Here is a 20,293-nt window from a genome sequence, read left to right on the forward strand (position 1 = left end):
GGCAGTGTATGTACTATGCTCTGTGGGGACTGGGGGAGTGCTAAAAATGGGTCTCCTGGTGACAGGTTCCCTTTAATGGTGTATCTGTTCCAATAGGTAACACTGATTATATCTCTATTTCAAAGTGAAAGGGTAGATTTACTTGCCCTCTTACCCTTATTTGGTCATTGAAAGATTGATCTTAATGTATCAATTCCCTTCGAACACCTAGCAACTAGAGGATGGGCAGAAAACTTCCCCTGTGAAGGTATAAATGTCAGTGACCTGTATTTTTATGATATTTGGGTTTTAAGCCTTTTTGATAATCTTCTGCTCTGTAATTCCTTTAGGAAGACTATTTGTTGGGATCATCACTATCACACCAGAAGGAAAAGATTTGCCACACACTTGAGTAAACCTAATAAGTGCTCTACCTTCTGGAAGTTAGGAAGGCATTGACTACCTCTTCCATAGTCCTCTAGCTCTTAACCTGCCCCACTCAGTCTCCATACTGCTGGATGTAACGCTTCAGATTGGGATGGAGTAAACTGTTCTGTAACAGTGAGTCTTCTTTTAAGGGCAGCTTCCAAATTCTTCCCCTCAAAGGCAATAATTTGAGTGGATACCAAGCCCTCGTGGATCACTGAGGAAAGATCGCAATGGCTTCTGCCTTCTAGTCCTGAAGATTAAGGAAAGTGTGGAAAAACATCAGAATCAGGCCCCATAGATTGATAAGCCATGTAATGCCACTGGAGTGTAGCTAAGGAATGCATTGCTGTTGAAGAGACTCCTCATATGAATGACAGATAATGAGGACACAGTTCTCCATCCAGGTCATGATCCGACTGGGTCATAGAGAGGACTCGTCTCTAAGCAACACACACATCGGTGATCTCTTCCCCCAGTCCTGGGCCCCGGCCCGAAGCCCACGCTCCCCCGGTAGCTATGCCACTGCGTACCGTGCATTCTACCGAAACTGCTCTTTCCAAAGTCTCCAATGATCTCCTCACTGCTATATCCAAAGGTGACTATTCTCTCCTCATTCTCCTGGATCTATCGGCAGCGTTCAATACTGTGGACCACCAGCTCCTCCTCAGGATGGTTCTCTCCATTGGCCTGAAGGACACCGCACTCTCTTGGTTTTCTTCCTATCTCTCTGACCACACTTTGTGTCTCCTTTTCTGGATCTTTCTCTTCTCATCTTCCTCTCAGTGTCGGGGTCCTCAGGGATCAGGCCTAGGTCCTCTTCTCTTTTCCCTCTCTACTGCCCCCATCAGCAGATTTGGTTTCCAGTATGATATATATGCTGATGACACCCAGCTATATACTACTGCATGTAATATCACCCCTACCTCACTCCAGAACACTAGTGACTGTCTCTCTGCTGTCTCTAACATCATGTCCTCTCTCTTCTTGAAACTTAATCTTTCTAAGACTAAACTTCTTGTCTTTCCACCATCTACTAACCAAACCAACCCTGACCTCTCCATCTCGGTCTGTGGGATCACTATAGCACCGAGGCAGCAGCCCACTGTATTGGCGTTGTGCTGGACTCTGACCTCTCTTTCACACCGTATATTAATAATAATCTTTATTTATACAGCGCCATCATATTCCGTAGAGCTTTAAAAATCATAGGAGACATATACAGATATATTATATTACAAAGAACAAACAGTCATATGGAACAATAGCTCACAAGAGCTTACAGTCTATGAGGATGAGGGGGTGACACAAGAGCTTACAGTCTATGAGGATGAGGGGGTGACACAAGAGCTTACAGTCTATGAGGATGAGGGGGTGACACAAGAGCTTACAGTCTATGAGGATGAGGGGGTGACACAAGAGCTTACAGTCTGTGAGGATGAGGGGGTGACACAAGAGCTTACAGTCTATGAGGATGAGGGGGTGACACAAGAGCTTACAGTCTATGAGGATGAGGGGGTGACACAGGAGCTTACAGTCTATGAGGATGAGGGGGTGACACAAGAGCTTACAGTCTATGAGGATGAGAGGTAACACAAGAGCTTACAGTCTATGAGGATGAGGAGGTGACACAAGAGCTTACAGTCTATGAGGATGAAGGGGGTGACACAAGAGCTTACAGTCTGTGAGGATGAGGGGGTGACACAAGAGCTTACAGTCTATGAGGATGAGGGGGTGACACAAGAGCTTACAGTCTATGAGGATGAGGGGGTGACACAAGAGCTTACAGTCTATGAGGATGAGGGGGTGACACAAGAGCTTACAGTCTATGAGGATGAGGGGGTGACACAAGAGCTTACAGTCTATGAGGATGAAGGGGGTGACACAAGAGCTTACAGTCTATGAGGATGAGGGGGTGACACAAGAGCTTACAGTCTATGAGGATGATGGGGGTGACACAAGAGCTTACAGTCTATGAGGATGAGGGAGTGACACAAGAGCTTACAGTCTATGAGGATGAGGGGGTGACACAAGAGCTTACAGTCTATGAGGATGAGGGGGTGACACAAGAGCTTACAGTCTATGAGGATGAGGGGGTGACACAAGAGCTTACAGTCTATGAGGATGAGGGGGTGACACAAGAGCTTACAGTCTATGAGGATGAGGGGGTGACACAAGAGCTTACAGTCTATGAGGATGAGGGGGTGACACAAGAGCTTACAGTCTATGAGGATGAGGGGGTGACACAAGAGCTTACAGTCTATGAGGATGAGGGGGTGACACAGGAGCTTACAGTCTATGAGGATGAGGGGGTGACACAAGAGCTTACAGTCTATGAGGATGAGAGGTAACACAAGAGCTTACAGTCTATGAGGATGAGGAGGTGACACAAGAACTTACAGTCTATGAGGATGAAGGGGGTGACACAAGAGCTTACAGTCTATGAGGATGAGGGGGTGACACAAGAGCTTACAGTCTATGAGGATGATGGGGGTGACACAGGAGCTTACAGTCTATGAGGATGAGGGGGTGACACAAGAGCTTACAGTCTATGAGGATGAGGGGGTGACACAAGAGCTTACAGTCTATGAGGATGAGGGGGTGACACAAGAGCTTACAGTCTATGAGGATGAGGGGGTGACACAAGAGCTTACAGTCTATGAGGATGAGGGGGTGACACAAGAGCTTACAGTCTATGAGGATGAGGGGGTGACACAAGAGCTTACAGTCTATGAGGATGAGGGGGTGACACAAGAGCTTACAGTCTATGAGGATGAGGGGGTGACACAGGAGCTTACAGTCTATGAGGATGAGGGGGTGACACAAGAGCTTACAGTCTATGAGGATGAGAGGTAACACAAGAGCTTACAGTCTATGAGGATGAGGAGGTGACACAAGAGCTTACAGTCTATGAGGATGAAGGGGGTGACACAAGAGCTTACAGTCTATGAGGATGAGGGGGTGACACAAGAGCTTACAGTCTATGAGGATGATGGGGGTGACACAGGAGCTTACAGTCTATGAGGATGAGGGGGGTGACACAGGAGCTTACAGTCTATGAGGATGATGGGGGTGACACAAGAGCTTACAGTCTATGAGGATGAGGGGGTGACACAAGAGCTTACAGTCTATGAGGATGAGGGGGTGACACAAGAGCTTACAGTCTATGAGGATGAGGGGGTGACACAGGAGCTTACAGTCTATGAGGATGAGGGGGTGACACAAGAGCTTACAGTCTATGAGGATGAGAGGTAACACAAGAGCTTACAGTCTATGAGGATGAGGAGGTGACACAAGAGCTTACAGTCTATGAGGATGAAGGGGGTGACACAAGAGCTTACAGTCTATGAGGATGAGGGGGTGACACAAGAGCTTACAGTCTATGAGGATGATGGGGGTGACACAGGAGCTTACAGTCTATGAGGATGAGGGGGTGACACAAGAGCTTACAGTCTATGAGGATGAGGGGGTGACACAGGAGCTTACAGTCTATGAGGATGAGGGGGTGACACAAGAGCTTACAGTCTATGCTGATGAGGGGGTGATACAAGAGCTTACAGTCTATGAGGATGAGGGGGTGACACAAGAGATTACAGTCTATGAGGATGCGGGGGGGAGAAGTCCTGGAGATGTGAGTGAGAGGTTGGAATTAAGGTAGAGTTTAATCTAACATCTATGGCAGATGGAAGAGCACACTCTCCTCATTGTGCTGCCTTCTCAGTCATATCCCTGAGCAGGCTTACAATAACACATGTATGTGAGGTAATCAGCCATCATGGGGTCCCGCGTTCTCCCCCAGGTCTGAGGTACACGGACATTCCCGGAACTTCCCATCCCAACATGGCGGAGAGATCCGGACATGTGACGTATGTGTGGGGCCGGGCGTGACCCGGATGTGTGTAGTGAGCAGCGAGACACCTGATTAGAGATTCCCGCAGTGCTATCAGGGAGGCTATTACCGGGGGAGGCGGCTGCCCGGCGGTGCGGGAGCGGGAGGTGAGTGTGTGTCCCGGCCGCTATGGCTGCAGGTAGGAGCCTGGCACATGGCGCCTCCTATACACATCCCCCTTATTGTCTCTGCAGCCGTCCACCGGAAACAGGGGCTCCCAGCACAGCCTGTCATAGAGCAAGCGGGGCAGTGCTCAGGCCTGCTGTATGGCCATGGTGCCCCTCACTGTACCCCAGGCTGGTAGAGGGGGCAATGCCCTGATGTAGGAAGAGACGTCCATGGTGCCCCCTATAATGTCACACCAGGTTGGCATAGATGAGACCTTTCATAGTGCCCATATGTGTGCCCAAAGACTAAGAGAAACTGGATCTGGTGACCAGAGCCAATGCAGGTTCCTCCTCCGTCCTGGCACCAGAGTATCCTGTACCGGATCCATGATGGCAGTGCCATTATCTACCCATATAGAGATTTATGTACAAATCACTTTAAAGAATTCTCATAATCCATACAAGTGATAAACATATGAGGAGTGACCGCAGGGGGGGCCCCGGTGTATAAACCTGTGTGATGAACATGATGGAGTAGTAAACACTCTGGACACATGTGCCACTCTCATAATACAGTGATCCTAAGACTCAGTTCACACTTGCAACAGGACCTTCCTTTTCACTCAAAGGGAACGTGTCAGCAGAAGTTTTCAAGCAGGTTCACACTATTCAACATCCATAAAATCAACGTTGAAGTGAGATGTAACTTTGTACAAAATCATGGAGGTGGAGAAGTCGGCACTGAAGTCCAGCTCTCTCTGACGTCACTGTGTGTGGTCCTGCATCCAGGGGTATAAGTAACGGGCTCTCCTGAAGTTTGGTGCATGATGTCATTCACAGAAGAGGCTACAAGAGGTAAACTTCAGCGCTGAATTCTCCACCTACCTGACACTATTCAGCCAGTTTACATCTCATTTCATAGAAGATTTTTAAGGCTGCATTAACATGAACCTATGCCTGTCCATCTACGGCCTGGTGGCCATACATCCGACATGCTAGAGACGATTAGGGGTGACCCATCCCCACTCCAGGGGTGTGGCACCATATCGCTCTGTGCGCCCATTTGTGTCTATGGGGGACATATGTACGGGCCTAAACTTGTGGTTGTATATACGTCCCCCATACGGTCATGTGAATGCAGCCTAAGCCTCATGATTTGGAAGGTGTTTAGCTGCTTGCAACATACTGGTAATAGATTATTAGGTCAATTTCTGCTGACAGGTTCCTTTTAAGAAGAGCCTAAGGGAAACTAAAAACAGAACTGTGGTGTGTGAACTTGGCCTCAGAACTCCCATTAGCAGACACTTCCATGGCTGATCACAAGAATAGGATTACAAGACCAATAAATGAATGGAGTAGGGGGTCATACATGGCCTTTGTAGTTGGGAAGTTGCAATACTTGGTTTCTTTGTCACTGGGCAGAGGGCTCATCACCATTATGGGACACAGGACACTTATTTATGTGACTACTGGGGTCCCAGTCATAAGACACTTGGGGCACGTTCACACGTTGCGTTTTGGTTGAGTTTTCAATGGCGTTTGAAACGCACTACAACAGCTGATGAGAGGTGATTTGCCTAATGGCATTACTGTTTGTTAATGCAATGTTAACACGTGTTGACAAATCACCTCCCCTCAGCTGTTGTAATGCGGTTCAAACGCAATGAAAATGCAGGTCAAAACGCAACATGTGACCGCGTTATGAACAGGGGGCGGAGTTTGGGGCGATCGCATATGCGTTTCCAGAGAAACGCATGCGATCGGGTTATTAATCACATGCGTTTCCCGGGAAACGCATATGCGATCGGCCCGAGCCCCGCCCACTGTGCGCTAGCGTCGCGTTATGAACGCGCCCTCAGGCTTATTGCCCACGAGCGAGAGTAGTCAGTGAAAATTGCTCCATGTGCTGAAGGGATCTCCTGAGCCGAACTTCTGATCACAGGAAGGAGCTCAGCTTGTCCGTTCATTCCAGTGATTAGAGGTTCGGAGGTCCCCTGGGAAAGAGACCTGATTGCTTGTGGGACAATTACGGGTCCTTAATCTTGTTCCAGTAGTAGAAGCCCTAGTGATTTTTTTGGGGTGGGGTAGAAACTATGTATTAACCCCCCTCCATTGCTGTCATATCTAAGTACCTGATCTTAATTTCCAGGCCGTGCTTGTTGTTGTGGACTTTGTCACTTGTCTCAGGGACTTGGCAGTATTTCAGCTTTCAGTTGCTTCTGGTCACATGGCTACTAAAATACCCCAGAAAATGCAGAGGTGTAACTAGCTCCCTAGATCAGGGGCAAGGGCACACATTGCGGCCTTTCATGCAGCATCTGGGGGAGATTTATCAGTTGTCTGACGTACAAGCAGTGAAAGAACTTAAAGGGAACCTACCACCACGGTTCTACCTAAAAAGATATAACGGGTGGGAGGTGGATGTATGGGACGTTAGGGTAGCTCTTTTTTAGAGCTAATCCTCATGTCCCCGCTATCTTTTTAAAATCTTTAATACCCTAATATGTAAATTTTTATAAAGCGCCTACTGGGGCGTGGAGTAGCCGGACATGAGGCTACAAGTCGCGGCTACTCCAAGCCCCAGTAGCCTCTTTTCTCCTCCTACCCTGACATCTTCAGTGCTTTTCGGACGAGGGCGCGCAGCTACGATTAGCTGTGCGCCGAAGATGTCAGGGTAGGAGGAGAAAAGAAGCTACTGGGGCTTGGAGTAGCCTCATGTCCAGCTACTCCACTCCCCAGTAGTCGCTATAGAAAATTTACTTATTAGGGTATTAAAGAATTTGAAAAGATAGCGGGGATGTGAGGATTAGCTCTAAAAAGGGCTATCCTCACGTCCCATACATCCACCTACCAACCAATTTACCTTTATAGGTAGAACCGTGGAGGTAGGTTCCCTTTAAGCAGCGAATACGCCGCCTCCACACCATGTGGGCGTTGAGAGGTGTGGTGGCCGGTGGAGCAGACAGGGGACATGGTGTAGTTTTCCACTGGATATCTCAAGAGGTCTAAGCCTTTTGATGTATCTGGCATGTCACAGGGGACGTGGTCGCATATAATAAATCTCCCCCTCTTTTTATTACACTGATAAAAGTTATAGGTGGGGTGGGATTAAACATGACCTTGTCTGGTTTATTGAACTACTTTTCCAGACTTTTTTTTCAAAAAAATAGTACAAGAAACCAGACAAGGTGGTGATAAATCTGCCCTAAAGTACTCTGGTTCCGTAATTTTAAGGGGCACATGGAAATCAAATAAAAACAAGGCAAAAATACACTGGTCCCCTGCTCCTCATTGTTCCATCTGTGATGATGATCATTAGATTACATGAAGCATGTCCTCCACACCCGGCTGATGTAATCATAGGGTGGAAAAACATGGTCATTGACACTTCAATAGAGGGAAGAGGTGAGAAGTGGCGAGTCTCTACAGTACCGGGTTATGGGGAAATCCTTACCTGATTCTTACACTTTTGTTCATTAGAGGGGGTAAAGCTGTTTCCTCTATTAATAATGGAGAGTAGGGTAGTTGCTTATGATGTGGATCTTTAATACAGGGAAACCACGTGAAGATCCTCATCAAAAACCCAAAGGAAGAGCCACACAAGTCAGTGTAGATTTTTTTTTTTTTGTGTGGGTATTCCCATCTTGCTTATTTAGGATGTATCCTGTGGGTACAGGGGATCAACTGAATCCATATGGGATAAGTGGAGAGTGCGCATGCGTGGCCATTCTTCATTCAGATGGTATGCTTGGTGCGCATGTAGAGTTGAATGGAGAGCGGCCATGTATTTCCGGCCCAGGCAGTGAGGGGGGCCAGCGGACCCATGTTCTGAGATAGGTGCAGGTCTCAGATGAGGACCTGCATCTATCCCATATTTATAGCAAATCCTCTGGATATGTAATAAATGGTCTAGATTGGAAGTCAACATTGACATTAAAGGGATTGGCCTCCACTGATCACAAGCGCATTCCATTCCCCCCGATTGATGGGTTGTCAAGCCTAACGTGGGTCTTGCTGGTCAACTCAATACTTATGGAAGTGCCAGGTTTGGTCTAGCACAGCACTTAACCATCTTCAGCCCTCTAATAAGGGAGGAATGAGAATGCTGGGGATAACCAACCGTATCCCTAGTGTACTCAGAGACTGAGCGCAACTTTGCAAAATGATGAAAAAGTGCTCATTCAGTACCTCCCCGCACCAGTCTTCCACAAAGGACCGTATTTTAGGGACTATTTGGCGCCCACAACTGTCAGACCTATCTTCCCCTTTCCAACACAATATCACCCTGTTCTGCTGCATCTGTGTTTGGACATGTACACACGGATAGGTATTTCTCACGAAGAATGATGAGAACCAGGAAGTTATCTGATATATCTTTTACGATCTCACTGCTGCACTTGGAAGCGATGTCTTCAAGTCTAAGCTTGTGTGTGTTTTTCTATAGAGTCGATACTGTAATGTAAATTTGTGTTTACACCCATGTCTTGGCCTATATCTTGGTATATTAGAACAGAGGCTTGTGACTTAAAGGGGTCAACTGACTGCACTAGTGGTTGATACTACATAGAATAATAACTTGGGACCTTTCTGTAGCTTGCATGATCTTATAGTCCCCTGATGTGCTATATGAGAACCGATAACCACCCTGTACCCTGGTCACATGACATGAACTGTGACCTGTAAGGAGGCTTAAAGGGAACCTGTCACCAGGAGACCCATTTTAGCACTCCCCCAGCCCCCACAGAGCATAGTACATACACCGCCAAAGTGTTTTTGTATAAAAAATTGGTTTTACAGAAAAAAAGATATGTTATATTGTGCCTTTCATTAGCATCTGCTGTGTGACTAGGCACTCGTCCCCTGGGAGGGGCTGGAAAGGAGCAGTCCCCCCCCACCCTTGGGAACATGTGACCTTTGCAAATATATGAATAACTCCCCACACTCAGGATTGGCTGTAGAGGAGCAGGGGGCGTCGCTAAGCCAAATGATGGGTGTTTTCATATATTTGAAAAAGTCACATGGAGAAGCTGTTCCCCAAGGGGGGGGGGACTGCTCCTTTCCAGACCCTCCCATTTGGCAACTGCCTAGTCACACAGCACATGCTAATGAAAGGTACAATATAACATATTTTTTTTTCTGTAAAACCTATTTTTTTATACAAAAACACTTTGGCAGTGTATGTACTATGCTCTGTGGGGACTGGGGGAGTGCTAAAAATGGGTCTCCTGGTGACAGGTTCCCTTTAAGACATTGGGAAGAGTAGGTGGGAGGGGCTGGATGAGCAGGACACGCCCCCTCTGATGCCAGTGGAATATAAGATAGAAGGTGATTTCTGTGTATGTAAGTGAAACCTTTTTTAACTAAAAGAAGGGGGTCAGTAAGTAAATAGATCTACATAGGAACCTGTCACTGGCTGTATATGTGCAAATGTGGTGACAAGTTCCCTTTTAAGTGTTACATCCTCTTCAACAGGATAGTTGCTGTGTTCTATAGTCACCTGCTTTCAGCATTGTTCTAACTGGTTCTGTTATGTCTTTTTAGATTTACTTTACGTGGCGTTTCTTACGTGGCTTCCTCCTGTTATGTTGTACAGCTGAAGGTAGAGATCTGGGAGAAGAACCCTTGGGGTGCTGGAGTCTTTATTAGACGTTTGTAAGTAGTTTGTAGTTCCCAGTTATGTTACACAGGGCAGTTTCAGACATTAGTTATGCCATGTGAAATCCTATAAAAAGAGGTTTAAATTAGAGGTCCAGATTAGTGGGAATACTCTAGATTTAGGGCAGTTTCAGAATACTATGGTGGGTCATGAATAACGGACCATGCAGTGTCCTGTTTCATGGACCGACCACAGTACTGATTACAGTATAGTGATATGATGCAAGGAATCCCTGATCATGATTATAGATTGGTTGTGTGATTCCACAGGGATTTTGCCCTATGATCTACGGAGACCCGTCCTCTGCACTGTGGTTGGACTGCGAAACAGGACGCTGCACAGTCCATCATTCAGTGACCCACCGCTGTCATCTGAAAATGGCATAACTCAACAATAGTCACTGTAATCTAGAGCTTTAAAGGGCACCTACCACCACAAATCTACCTATAAAGGTAGATTGGGTGGTAGGTGGATCAATAGGACGTGAGGATAGCCCTTTTAAGGGCTAATCCTCACGTCCCCGCAATGATTTGAAAACTTTTATTGCCCCAATATTAAAATTTTCTTATGCGGCTACTGGGGCGTGGAGTAGCCGCATCTGAGGTTACACGAGGCGGCTACTCCACGCCCCGGTAGCCCCTTTTCTCCTCCTACCAAAAATCTTCGGCGCGCAGCTACGAGGAGCTGCGCGCCCTCGTCCGGCACATCTGCTGTCTGCGCATGCACAGAACAGCAGGCCCGTGCCTGTGCAGCTCCGACTCCGTAGCAGTGACCGCGCAGACAGCAGATGTGCCGGACGAGGGCGCGCAGCTCCTCGTAGCTGCGCGCCGAAGATTTTTGGTAGGAGGAGAAAAGAGGCTACCGGGGCGTGGAGTAGCCGCCTCGTGTAACCTCAGATGCGGCTACTCCACGCCCCAGTAGCCGCATAAGAAAATTTTTATATTGGGGCAATAAAAGTTTTCAAAACATTGCGGGGACGTGAGGATTAGCCCTTAAAAGGGCTATCCTCACGTCCAATTGATCCACCTACCACCCGATCTACCTTTATAGGTAGTTTCGTGGTGGTAGGTTCCCTTTAAATAATTAGGCTCCTTTAATAGGATGCCAAATTTTATTGGCACGGAGGTGGCGTATTCCCAATTTTAATCAAAAATTCTTTCACTGCGCAAGAATTTGCGGTTATTTCATGTTTTCTACGACAGAAAACTGGCGTAAAAGCAGTAATAAATCCTGCCCCTATTCATCTAAGTGGCCATTCAATGTGTGTATCTAAATACACAGAGGGGGAGATTTATCAGAAGTGTCTGAGGTAAAACTGCTCTAGTTCCCAAGGAAACCAATCAGAGCTCAGCTTTCATTTAACACACAGCTGTTTATCATATGAAAGCTGAGCTCTGATTGGTTTCCATGGGCACTACAACAGTTTTACCTCAGACGCTTCTGATAAATCTCCACTTTAATATTAATTGTTGAATTCCCCTGACCAGGAAGCGTTAAAACGTTAAAACTTCCTCTTGAGGGTGCAGTCACACTTTTACAAAGTCACTGCTTGCTCCGGGGGCGCGCCGAAGGACTGTCGCATATGTTTTTACAGATAAATGTGTGCGATCGATAACCAATCGCATGCATTTCACTGGAAACAAATACGATAATGGAACAAAGAAACTCCCGATGGTGGTGTATATTTGGCCTAATACTTCATGTACATATTACTTCATTGTTATCACTGTTGACTTTGTATGTTTTTTGTTTGCAGATTTTATTAAAGATTTGGATCAAGTTCCTGACACCTGAGCCCCAATGACTGAACTATCTGCTTCACTTACTCAGCTGCAGCAGGGACAGGTGCCCGAAGACTTTGTGGACAGTCACGCTGCAAATATGGTATTGTATTTAATATCGCTGCATTAGATTAGATAATGTCCGTATTGTAAATGGATCTGCTTAATGAGTGGACAGATTTGTTAAATGACTTAGATTTTTCTTTTGTCTGTACATCCTAAGGCTACATTCAGAGGAACGTGTGTCGGGCGCACGGGTGAGAAGGAGGGGGGTGAGCGCTGCTTGCCCCTGCCCCTCTCCATAGAGATGCACGGCACCGTATTACGGGGAAAGAGGACATGTCCTATCTTTTCCATGGGTAAGGAACAGTACGGTGCCACACATGTGCTGCACCGTACTGCTCTGTGCGCCCATCGCCGACCTAAGTGGGATGTATATAAGGCGTCCGTATATATGTCCTCCAACGGTTGTTGTGAATGCGGCCCAAGCCTGTTGCCTTTAGGCAAGTTTGGTCCAGCAAACTTGCTCTGTGCGTTTAATGGAGTTAATCTAGAATCGCTGAACAGACACGCTGAGTTAACTTCAGTGATTCTAGGCTGGGGACAGTATATCCTACAAGGACTGCTAATCCACTGTAACTTTGTCTAACATGGAGCCACTCTTATTGTTACTGTCAGGCTCTGCAATGAGAGGTTGAAGCATTTCAGCAGGTGTGTTGTTTGGGTCTCGGCTAGCAGTCTGCATATGTGGCCTTAACTGAGTTTGTTACAATTGTTAAGGCCAGATTAAGGCCAGAGGCACATGACCATGATTGGTCTGTGAATCACAGACCATGCGTTGGCTGGAGTCCCTGCTTTCCTGGAAAACGGCACCAAATTGCAATCAGCGGGGGACTCTTTATATCATATATCACTATGATGCTTGGAATCCAGTCGGTTTGTGAAATCCAGCCAGTGTGAGAGATGTTTTTCACAGACCGCCCTCCCTTTTGTCACAAAAATAGTTTAGTCTATTTTTTGCCATCTTGCATGCAGTACAGTTGCAGTTTAATTTCCTGTAAACAGGCATGAGTTTTTGCCGTGTATTTTCATTTGTGTGGCTTTTCATATAGAGAAGTCCTTAAAAAAATCTCCTGCATACAATGACAGGTGGTTTAGCATAGTCTGGTATAGCTTCTAACTAGCATTTGTCATTACTTGCTGGCTAGACAGCCTAGGATTGGGGGAATTCTTGGAATGAAAGGGCCACACTCCTGATTTGGGGCCTCTCCTCCTTCTGTGCTTTGATTCTCCCTAGCACCCATTGTGAGGAACTGCATCAGATCTCCACAATGTACTTCCATGGGATTTGGTACCATATTTCAGCTTATCATCCCTTTCATTTTAGTAGTGAACCCTTTGTGAGCTGTCAACCCAAATTTTTTTGTGTGTGGTCCTCTAAGAAAATATACTGGATGCAGGATTAAGCGTCTAGTGGAGTCCACAAACATCTACAGGGTGAAGACACACATGGCGTTTTTAGGCCGTTTTTGGGCCGTTTTTAGTTAGTGCGTTTTCAGATCGTTAAAAAACGCATGCGTTTTTGACCAGTTTGAATTAAGATAATTGCTCAAACCTGTCAAAAACGCATGCATTTTTAACGATCTGAAAACGCACTAACTAAAAACGGCCCAAAAACGGCCTAAAAACGCCATGTGTGTCTTCACCCACAGCCTCAAGACGAACAAATAATTATTAAAAGCTCAAAATTATTGGTTTCACGTGGTATCACATCAGCAACAGAACCTTCTCGACTAGAGCAGCTGAAACTACTACACTTATATCTATTGCTGGATCCCTCCCTTTTAATGGACATGTTGCAACCCATTTCCTATTTTAAAGGGGGGGTTAATATGAATATGGAAAACTACTACATGTTTAAGTAATTAACAAAAACACCCCACATTCTTATACACCTCTGTGCAATGACTAGCCTCCTTTGACAAGGGGCCAACACCGGGAGCCAAAGAAAGTCCCATCACCCCCAGAAACTTCCCAAACCCAGGACCAGAATGGTACTGGGAGCTGGAGTGGCGTGGGAACCCTGAGGGTTTTCTATATTCATGATTAACCCTTTTAAGAATTCACCATTATTCTTGGCCTTCAGCATGGGATCTCCCCAAATATAGATCCTCCAAAATGACTCGCCTCACACACCTCGTTGCTAATATGGCCCCACACTCTTATTCTGTTCCCTAGGACAGTAACGCTACATTTTTTTTTGGTCTGTAGCATGGCCCAATTTCTCCTGGCAGTAAGTCTATGGGAGAGACCCCTCATTTTTAGACGCATGTGTGAACTAGGCCTTACCTTGAGCGTTCCAGCTCCAGGCACTAGTATGTATGCTGTAGACCACAGCGTAGTCTCCATTGTAGAGTAGTCAGACGTTGAGCACGGCAAGTGTACCCCGCTCCGCACTGATGCTGGGCATTGCTGCTTGTAAGTTTAAGTAGTTTTTTCTCAAAGGGTTTCCAAAAAATAAACTTTTATCATAATGGAAAGAATAGAGAATAGCAGCATCAGGTAGTTATCCTTCTGTCATGCCTGTAATAAGTCATTAGAGGGCGCTGTGATTCTTTACCCTGCATACTGCAACATGTGTCCGGATTGCTTGTATGTCTGGTAAACCATTCTTTGATATTTCCCAAGTGATTCCACAAAGGTAGAAGTGTAAGGAGAACAGTAGACCAAAATGACCCCTGTATTGTGCTCCCTTCTGAGGAACCACCAATGCAGAGGTGTGACTGTGCACTTCTGAAGCTCCTGGCAGGCAGCAGAACAGTGCGAGCAGTGCTCTGTCACACAAATACACTGCTGCATGATTCCTTTCTCCTAATCTCTGGTGGTCCCATTATTTGGACACCCAATGATCCAAATGATGGTGGACGAGTCTCTTTTAATGTTATGACTCCTTTAAATTCATTCAGGAGGAGAGGAAATTTACCTAATGACATTGCTGCTAACATTTGTGTTTACAAAATGCAATGCTTTCACAAGTTAACGGTGTTACCAAAATGCTAATGTTAACACATGCAAATGTTAACAGTGATGTCAATGGGCAAATTTTCTCTCATCAGCTGTTGTATTGCGTTTCATTAGGCAGGATAAACGCCACCTGTGAACGCAGCCTTACACATCGGAAGCAGAACCCACACTATAAGTAATCCTTGTTGGAGCTCTGAGTGTTAATGATTGATAAAGGGTTTCTGTATTGGCCGGCCATATAACAGCTGTGAGCCCTCCTCCTACTATTATCTAGTGTGGAGAGGACATGTCAGGGACCTGCGCTGTGGTTAATACATAACCGTATCCCAGCTCACACTGATATCAGAGAGCTGAGCTGTGACTTCCTCACAATGTACAGAGATGTCGGAGGATGAGGAGTCTGTGCCCCTGCTTGTGCTCCAGCCTGTGAGTATTTGGGAGTGGGGGGTACCCCTCATCTTACTAGGAATGTACCCCATCCTGTAGGCAGTGACCATGTGGGGACACATGGGAGAGGAGGGAGCAGTAGGGAGATCAGGTGCAGCGCTATGTCAGCACATCATCCAATCTCCATTACAGTGGTCAGACGGTATGGCAGTGCAGTGCTGGACCTTTGGACTATAAGACGCAGCCACTTTTATAGCTAAAAAATACAGTAATAGTCATTGGACAATATCATCTTACGTTTTGCTCCTAGTTGGACTCTTTTGGAGCAATGAACGATAAAAAGAAATGTGTGAAAAATTGTGAGAAATGGTCAATATGTGATATGTTGTATTAAAATGATCATTATTGGTGGAACCGAGTTCTCTATTCGTTATTATACTTTGTATATAATTGTAACGTTATAACGTTAGTTTTCTAGGGATACGTTTATAATGATTAGATATTATGTCTAAGGGGAAAACCTGTATCCTATAAAATCGAAATCTATGAATGGGTGGACGGTGGGTTGGTGAGTTTAGAATAAGTACTCAAACTTAGGCTACCTGCGCTCCAAAGTATTCTGTTCTGGGGATGCAAACAACGGATCTATAGTCTGATTTTGCCATTGGTACCTAATCCGTGGTCAAGCCATAAGTCCCTGTAATGGAGAGAATTACACCCTTTGCTAGCCGCTGTATAAAAAGGAGTGTGGTGCTCTCTACTGCCCCTGTTTTCCTGGTGAATACAGGAAAAGTATCAGAATTTAGTTTCCATTACCGTGCAATAGTTCATATAAAAAAATATAAGTAATATTTGACATATTTGCATGCCATTCTCTATAGGAGGTGGAAAATGACTGAATCTCTAGAGTTATGTACTGCTGAAGATGACATTGCAGGATTACACCTCTGGAGGCCTGGGTGTGTTTTTGGCTTACATTCTGCACCTGAAACAGAGAACAGACCTGAGAATATGGGAAAAAATTACAGCTTTTTTACTACAATTTGCAGGTGACCTACTGTAGCCCTGTCTCCAGTGATGTCCTCTGCAGAAGTAGGGACTACTCTTGTATATGATAAAGCATCCATTTGTTACTAATGCAATATTATTTTATTACTTATATGTTTGTGTGAGGCTAGCCTAAGGGAGTTTGCACAAATTACCTTCTATAATTATGCGGTAGATTTCTGTAAAATCCTTTCCTAACCATTTTTAGACTTGTTCTCTGCTATAGCACTTCATCTCAACAGCCTCTTTATGACCCATTTCTATGGCCTCTCACCTTGCCAAACCTTTTCCCTGCCCTGCACTGATGAGAAGAAAAAACTTTACAACAGCTGTCAGTTTCTGGAAGAAATTTCATACTTTTGCTCGCATTCAAAGTCATATCGCAAGGCATGGACTTAACACTTCTCAGCTCTATGTGACCGTATCCTCATTAATACATCCATATCTTTCCACATACATTAAATGGTTTTAAGGGGAACCTGTCACCAGATTTTACTCCATTACATTACTAGTCCCCTTGACTTGGGTATGATATGCCCTAGAATTCCCTCTTTTATGTGAAATCTCACCCTTTTACCTGTGGAAATGAGCAGAGAAGAGTCATATTTGCTTGAGATAAGTCAAGTCACTTCAGATGCCCCCATCTTTAGTTCTAAAGCACATCGAAACATTTGGTGTCATATTGAAGATAAAGTTCTCATCTTTCAGATTGCATCAGGCTTGTAGTTCTGTGAGCTACAGAACTGATGAGAGACAGGAAGTTACTGAAACTTTATCTGCAGCTCACATTCCCAACTATATCTTTAACCCCTTACCGACATGTGACATACTACTGTCACATACAGGCTGCTGGGGCATGGAGGGGGCTCACAGGCAGAGCCCTCTCCATACAAGGTGGGCGTTTTCTGCATATTGCAGCAAACCAGTAACACCCGTGGTTGGTACTGGCACTGAAAGCAGGTGTTAACTTCTTAAATGCCTCCAGCAAAGCTGCCAGAGGCATTTAAATCCTGGTGTAGCGTGGGCGGCACCATCTTGGATTAGACCGCTGCCCCTGCTGACGTCATCGGGGGACGGCGATCAGTTCTTTCAAAGACCCGAGGCTGTCTGTATTTAACCTACTCATTACAATATGCGATTTGCTGTTCAATCAGACAACCCATGGTTAAAGTACCTTGGGGTATTAAAATGTAAAATGTAAAAAAAAAAGTTTATAAAAATTATATAAAAAAAAAAAAAAAATTAAAATCCCCCCTTCCCTAGAAGTCATATAGTAACAGTAAAAATCATAAAAATGTTAGGTATCGCCATATCCCAAAATGCCTGATCTATCGGAACATAATAAGGGTTTTCCCCGGCGTTTAACCCTGTAACGGAAAATAGACCCAAGTTGAAAATGCCACTTTTATGCCATTTTGAAAAATATAAAAAGTTCAATAAAAGGTGTTCAAAAGGCCATACAATCCTAAAAATGGTAGCATTTACAACGACATTAAAAGTCGCAAAAAATGACACCACCCACAGCTCCGAACACTGAGGTATGAAAAAGTTATTCGCCCCAGATGATAGCAAAATTTTTTTTTTTATTATTATTTTGTATTGAAGGTTTTCATTTTTGTAAATGTATGAAAACATTATAAATAAAGTAGACATGTCATTTGGGGCGCACAGTGAAAGCTGTAAAATCCAAGCCTATAAAAATACTGCGCAAATGCGTCTTTTCACCATTTTCACTGCATTCTGAAGTTTTTCATACCCGACATGAATAGTTTAATGGGGTAAAATCTGGTGACTCTTTTGTGACTGGCAGCTTGTGGTTGGTATAAGAAGCCGTTATTTCTTAAGGCAGCGTTTCCTTTTTGCTAATAACATGTAATCTCTGGTTGGAGAACATAATTTATAAGATAGAAGGTCACTTCCCCATTTCCATAGTTTATGCTCGGATGATTTACTTGTTGGTCATCCACCTCTCTTGAGAATATTATGTAATGAAAGCTAAAACCAACAGAAGTCTTATAATCCACAGGGCTGTTAGTCATGGCTGTCACACAGCCTTATACTAGAGTTTTTACTTGATGCAATGTTTGCCCTGTTACTATAGTCGAACCTGTGTGATGTATGCACTATCACTTTAAATTGTCATTGGGTATATTAAAGGGGTTTTCTAGTCCCAGAATGATCCACACCCACCAGTCAGCTGTTGTAAATCTCAGTCTGTGATGGCTCCTACACCATGACCAGGACTGTCTAATCCCTACTCAGACCTTGATATTGCGGCATCATGTGAGCATATGGACCTATAGATTACTCTTAATAACAATGGTAATTCCTTTATTTATATAGTGAACACAGATTACGCAGCCTGCACAGATTTTGCCAAATTGGTCCCTGTCCCCAATGGGGCTCACAATTTAATAAACCTACCAGTGTGTTTTGGAGTGTGGGAGGAAACTGGAGGACCCAGAGGAAACCCACGCAAACACAGAGAGAACATACAAACTCTTTCCAGTTGTTGACCCTGGGACTTGAACCCATGTCCCCTGGGCTCCAAGGCTGCAATGCTAATCACTAAGCCCCCGTTTCACCCCAATAACCCGTACAGGTCATTGGTTGTCTGTAACTATTACTACCCGACTTACAGACAACCCATAGTTACAGACAGACCCCTCTGACCTCTGGTGAAGCTCTCTGAATGCTTTACTATAGTCCCAGATTGCAATAACCAGCTGTAAGGTGTCTGTAATGAAGCTTTAGGGATAATTCTTGGTCCCATTACAGCAAAAAATGTTTAAACTCCAATTGTCACTGGGGCAAAAAAATTTTTTTGTCTGGATCTACAATTATAAAATATACAGTTTCGACTTGCATACAAATTCAACTTAAGAACAAACCTCCGGACCCTATCTTGTACGTAACCCGGGGACTGCCTGTATCTGGTTTTGGGCATGAGCCATGGATGCCATCATTGACTGTTACGATAATTATATTTTCCATTAAAAAGAAAACTGAGAATTGCCCAAATGAATCCACAAATCTGTGCACGTTACTCATCTCGCTATTATAATTTTGTGTCTTCAAGAACGACAACAGTGATCGGAGAAACAATGAACGCGCCGAAACTCAGAGCAACGGGCAGACACAGAGCAGCTCGCAGCAAGTACTGGAGCAAGATGAGGAGGAAGATGAGGAGCTGACGTTGCGATATGGTGCCAAGCATGTCATTATGCTTTTTGTGCCTGTAACCCTTTGTATGGTGGTTGTTGTAGCAACAATAAAGTCAGTCGGCTTTTACACAAGGAAAGATGGACAGCTGTGAGTATTACTCTGTGTACTGAAAGCTTTTTTTTATTGATAACCTTGTATTGTGCCCAGGTTACATCAAAATTGGATCAGTTTCCGTGTGGGCAGCAGTCTAGGGCCCCTTATGACCATACATGGTGGCCGTACGAGCAGCAGCTAGCATACAGCGTCATAGAATTGCATTGTGCACGGCACGGTACAGTGAGCGCACCTGTGTCACTGTACCGTGACGCTAACGCAAAAAAGAGCATGCTTTATCTTTTGTCATACTTAAACCCGGCAGCACACCTCCCTTTGGAGAGGGGAGGAGTGAGGAGCACTCGCCCCTCCACCTCTCCAGCCAACATATGCTACGCGCAGGTCCTAGCCTGGGACCTAGCATATAGCATATGTGTGTGTGAAAGGAGCCCAAGTTGTGCTGAACAACCTCTACAGAGTCCACAGATGTGGGAAGTCTCTTGTATGAGTAGACTAGCAGTGTGCACCTAGAAGCGAGTGGAATAATGGTCACACATACACACCTCTATTTTAGTCATGTAGGGGATTCTCCTCATGATGGTGTAAGGATCACATCAAAAGTTACCCCAAAATGAACACAGCCTAATACAAAATAGACAAAAAACAATCTCTGCATTTAACAAATCAGAACACTTTTGTAACAGTTTTGTTCAGAGTGTTTCCTTGATCTTTAAAAAAA

General features: G+C 45.0%; 1 protein-coding gene across 3 annotated transcripts in view; it reads left to right on the top strand.

Annotated features, from left to right (window-relative positions):
* The first annotated feature begins 4,210 nt into the window (after positions 1 to 4,210).
* The window catches only part of PSEN1 (presenilin 1), a 28,512-nt gene continuing 12,429 nt past the window's right edge, over positions 4,211 to 20,293 (top strand). The window contains exons 1-4 of one of the 3 annotated variants that reach the window (XM_072115634.1): positions 4,212 to 4,433; positions 9,943 to 10,053; positions 11,814 to 11,941; positions 19,376 to 19,608. In XM_072115634.1, coding sequence (XP_071971735.1) covers positions 11,858 to 11,941; positions 19,376 to 19,608 — 317 coding nt within the window. In that variant the 5' untranslated portion in view covers positions 4,212 to 4,433; positions 9,943 to 10,053; positions 11,814 to 11,857. Of the gene's footprint in view, positions 4,434 to 9,942; positions 10,054 to 11,813; positions 11,942 to 19,375; positions 19,609 to 20,293 lie in introns of all 3 variants that reach the window. The other 2 variants (XM_072115633.1, XM_072115635.1) reach the window with 2 other exon arrangements.

Source organism: Engystomops pustulosus, chromosome 7 (assembly GCF_040894005.1).
Source record: "Engystomops pustulosus chromosome 7, aEngPut4.maternal, whole genome shotgun sequence".
NCBI classification, from domain to species: domain Eukaryota; kingdom Metazoa; phylum Chordata; class Amphibia; order Anura; family Leptodactylidae; genus Engystomops; species Engystomops pustulosus.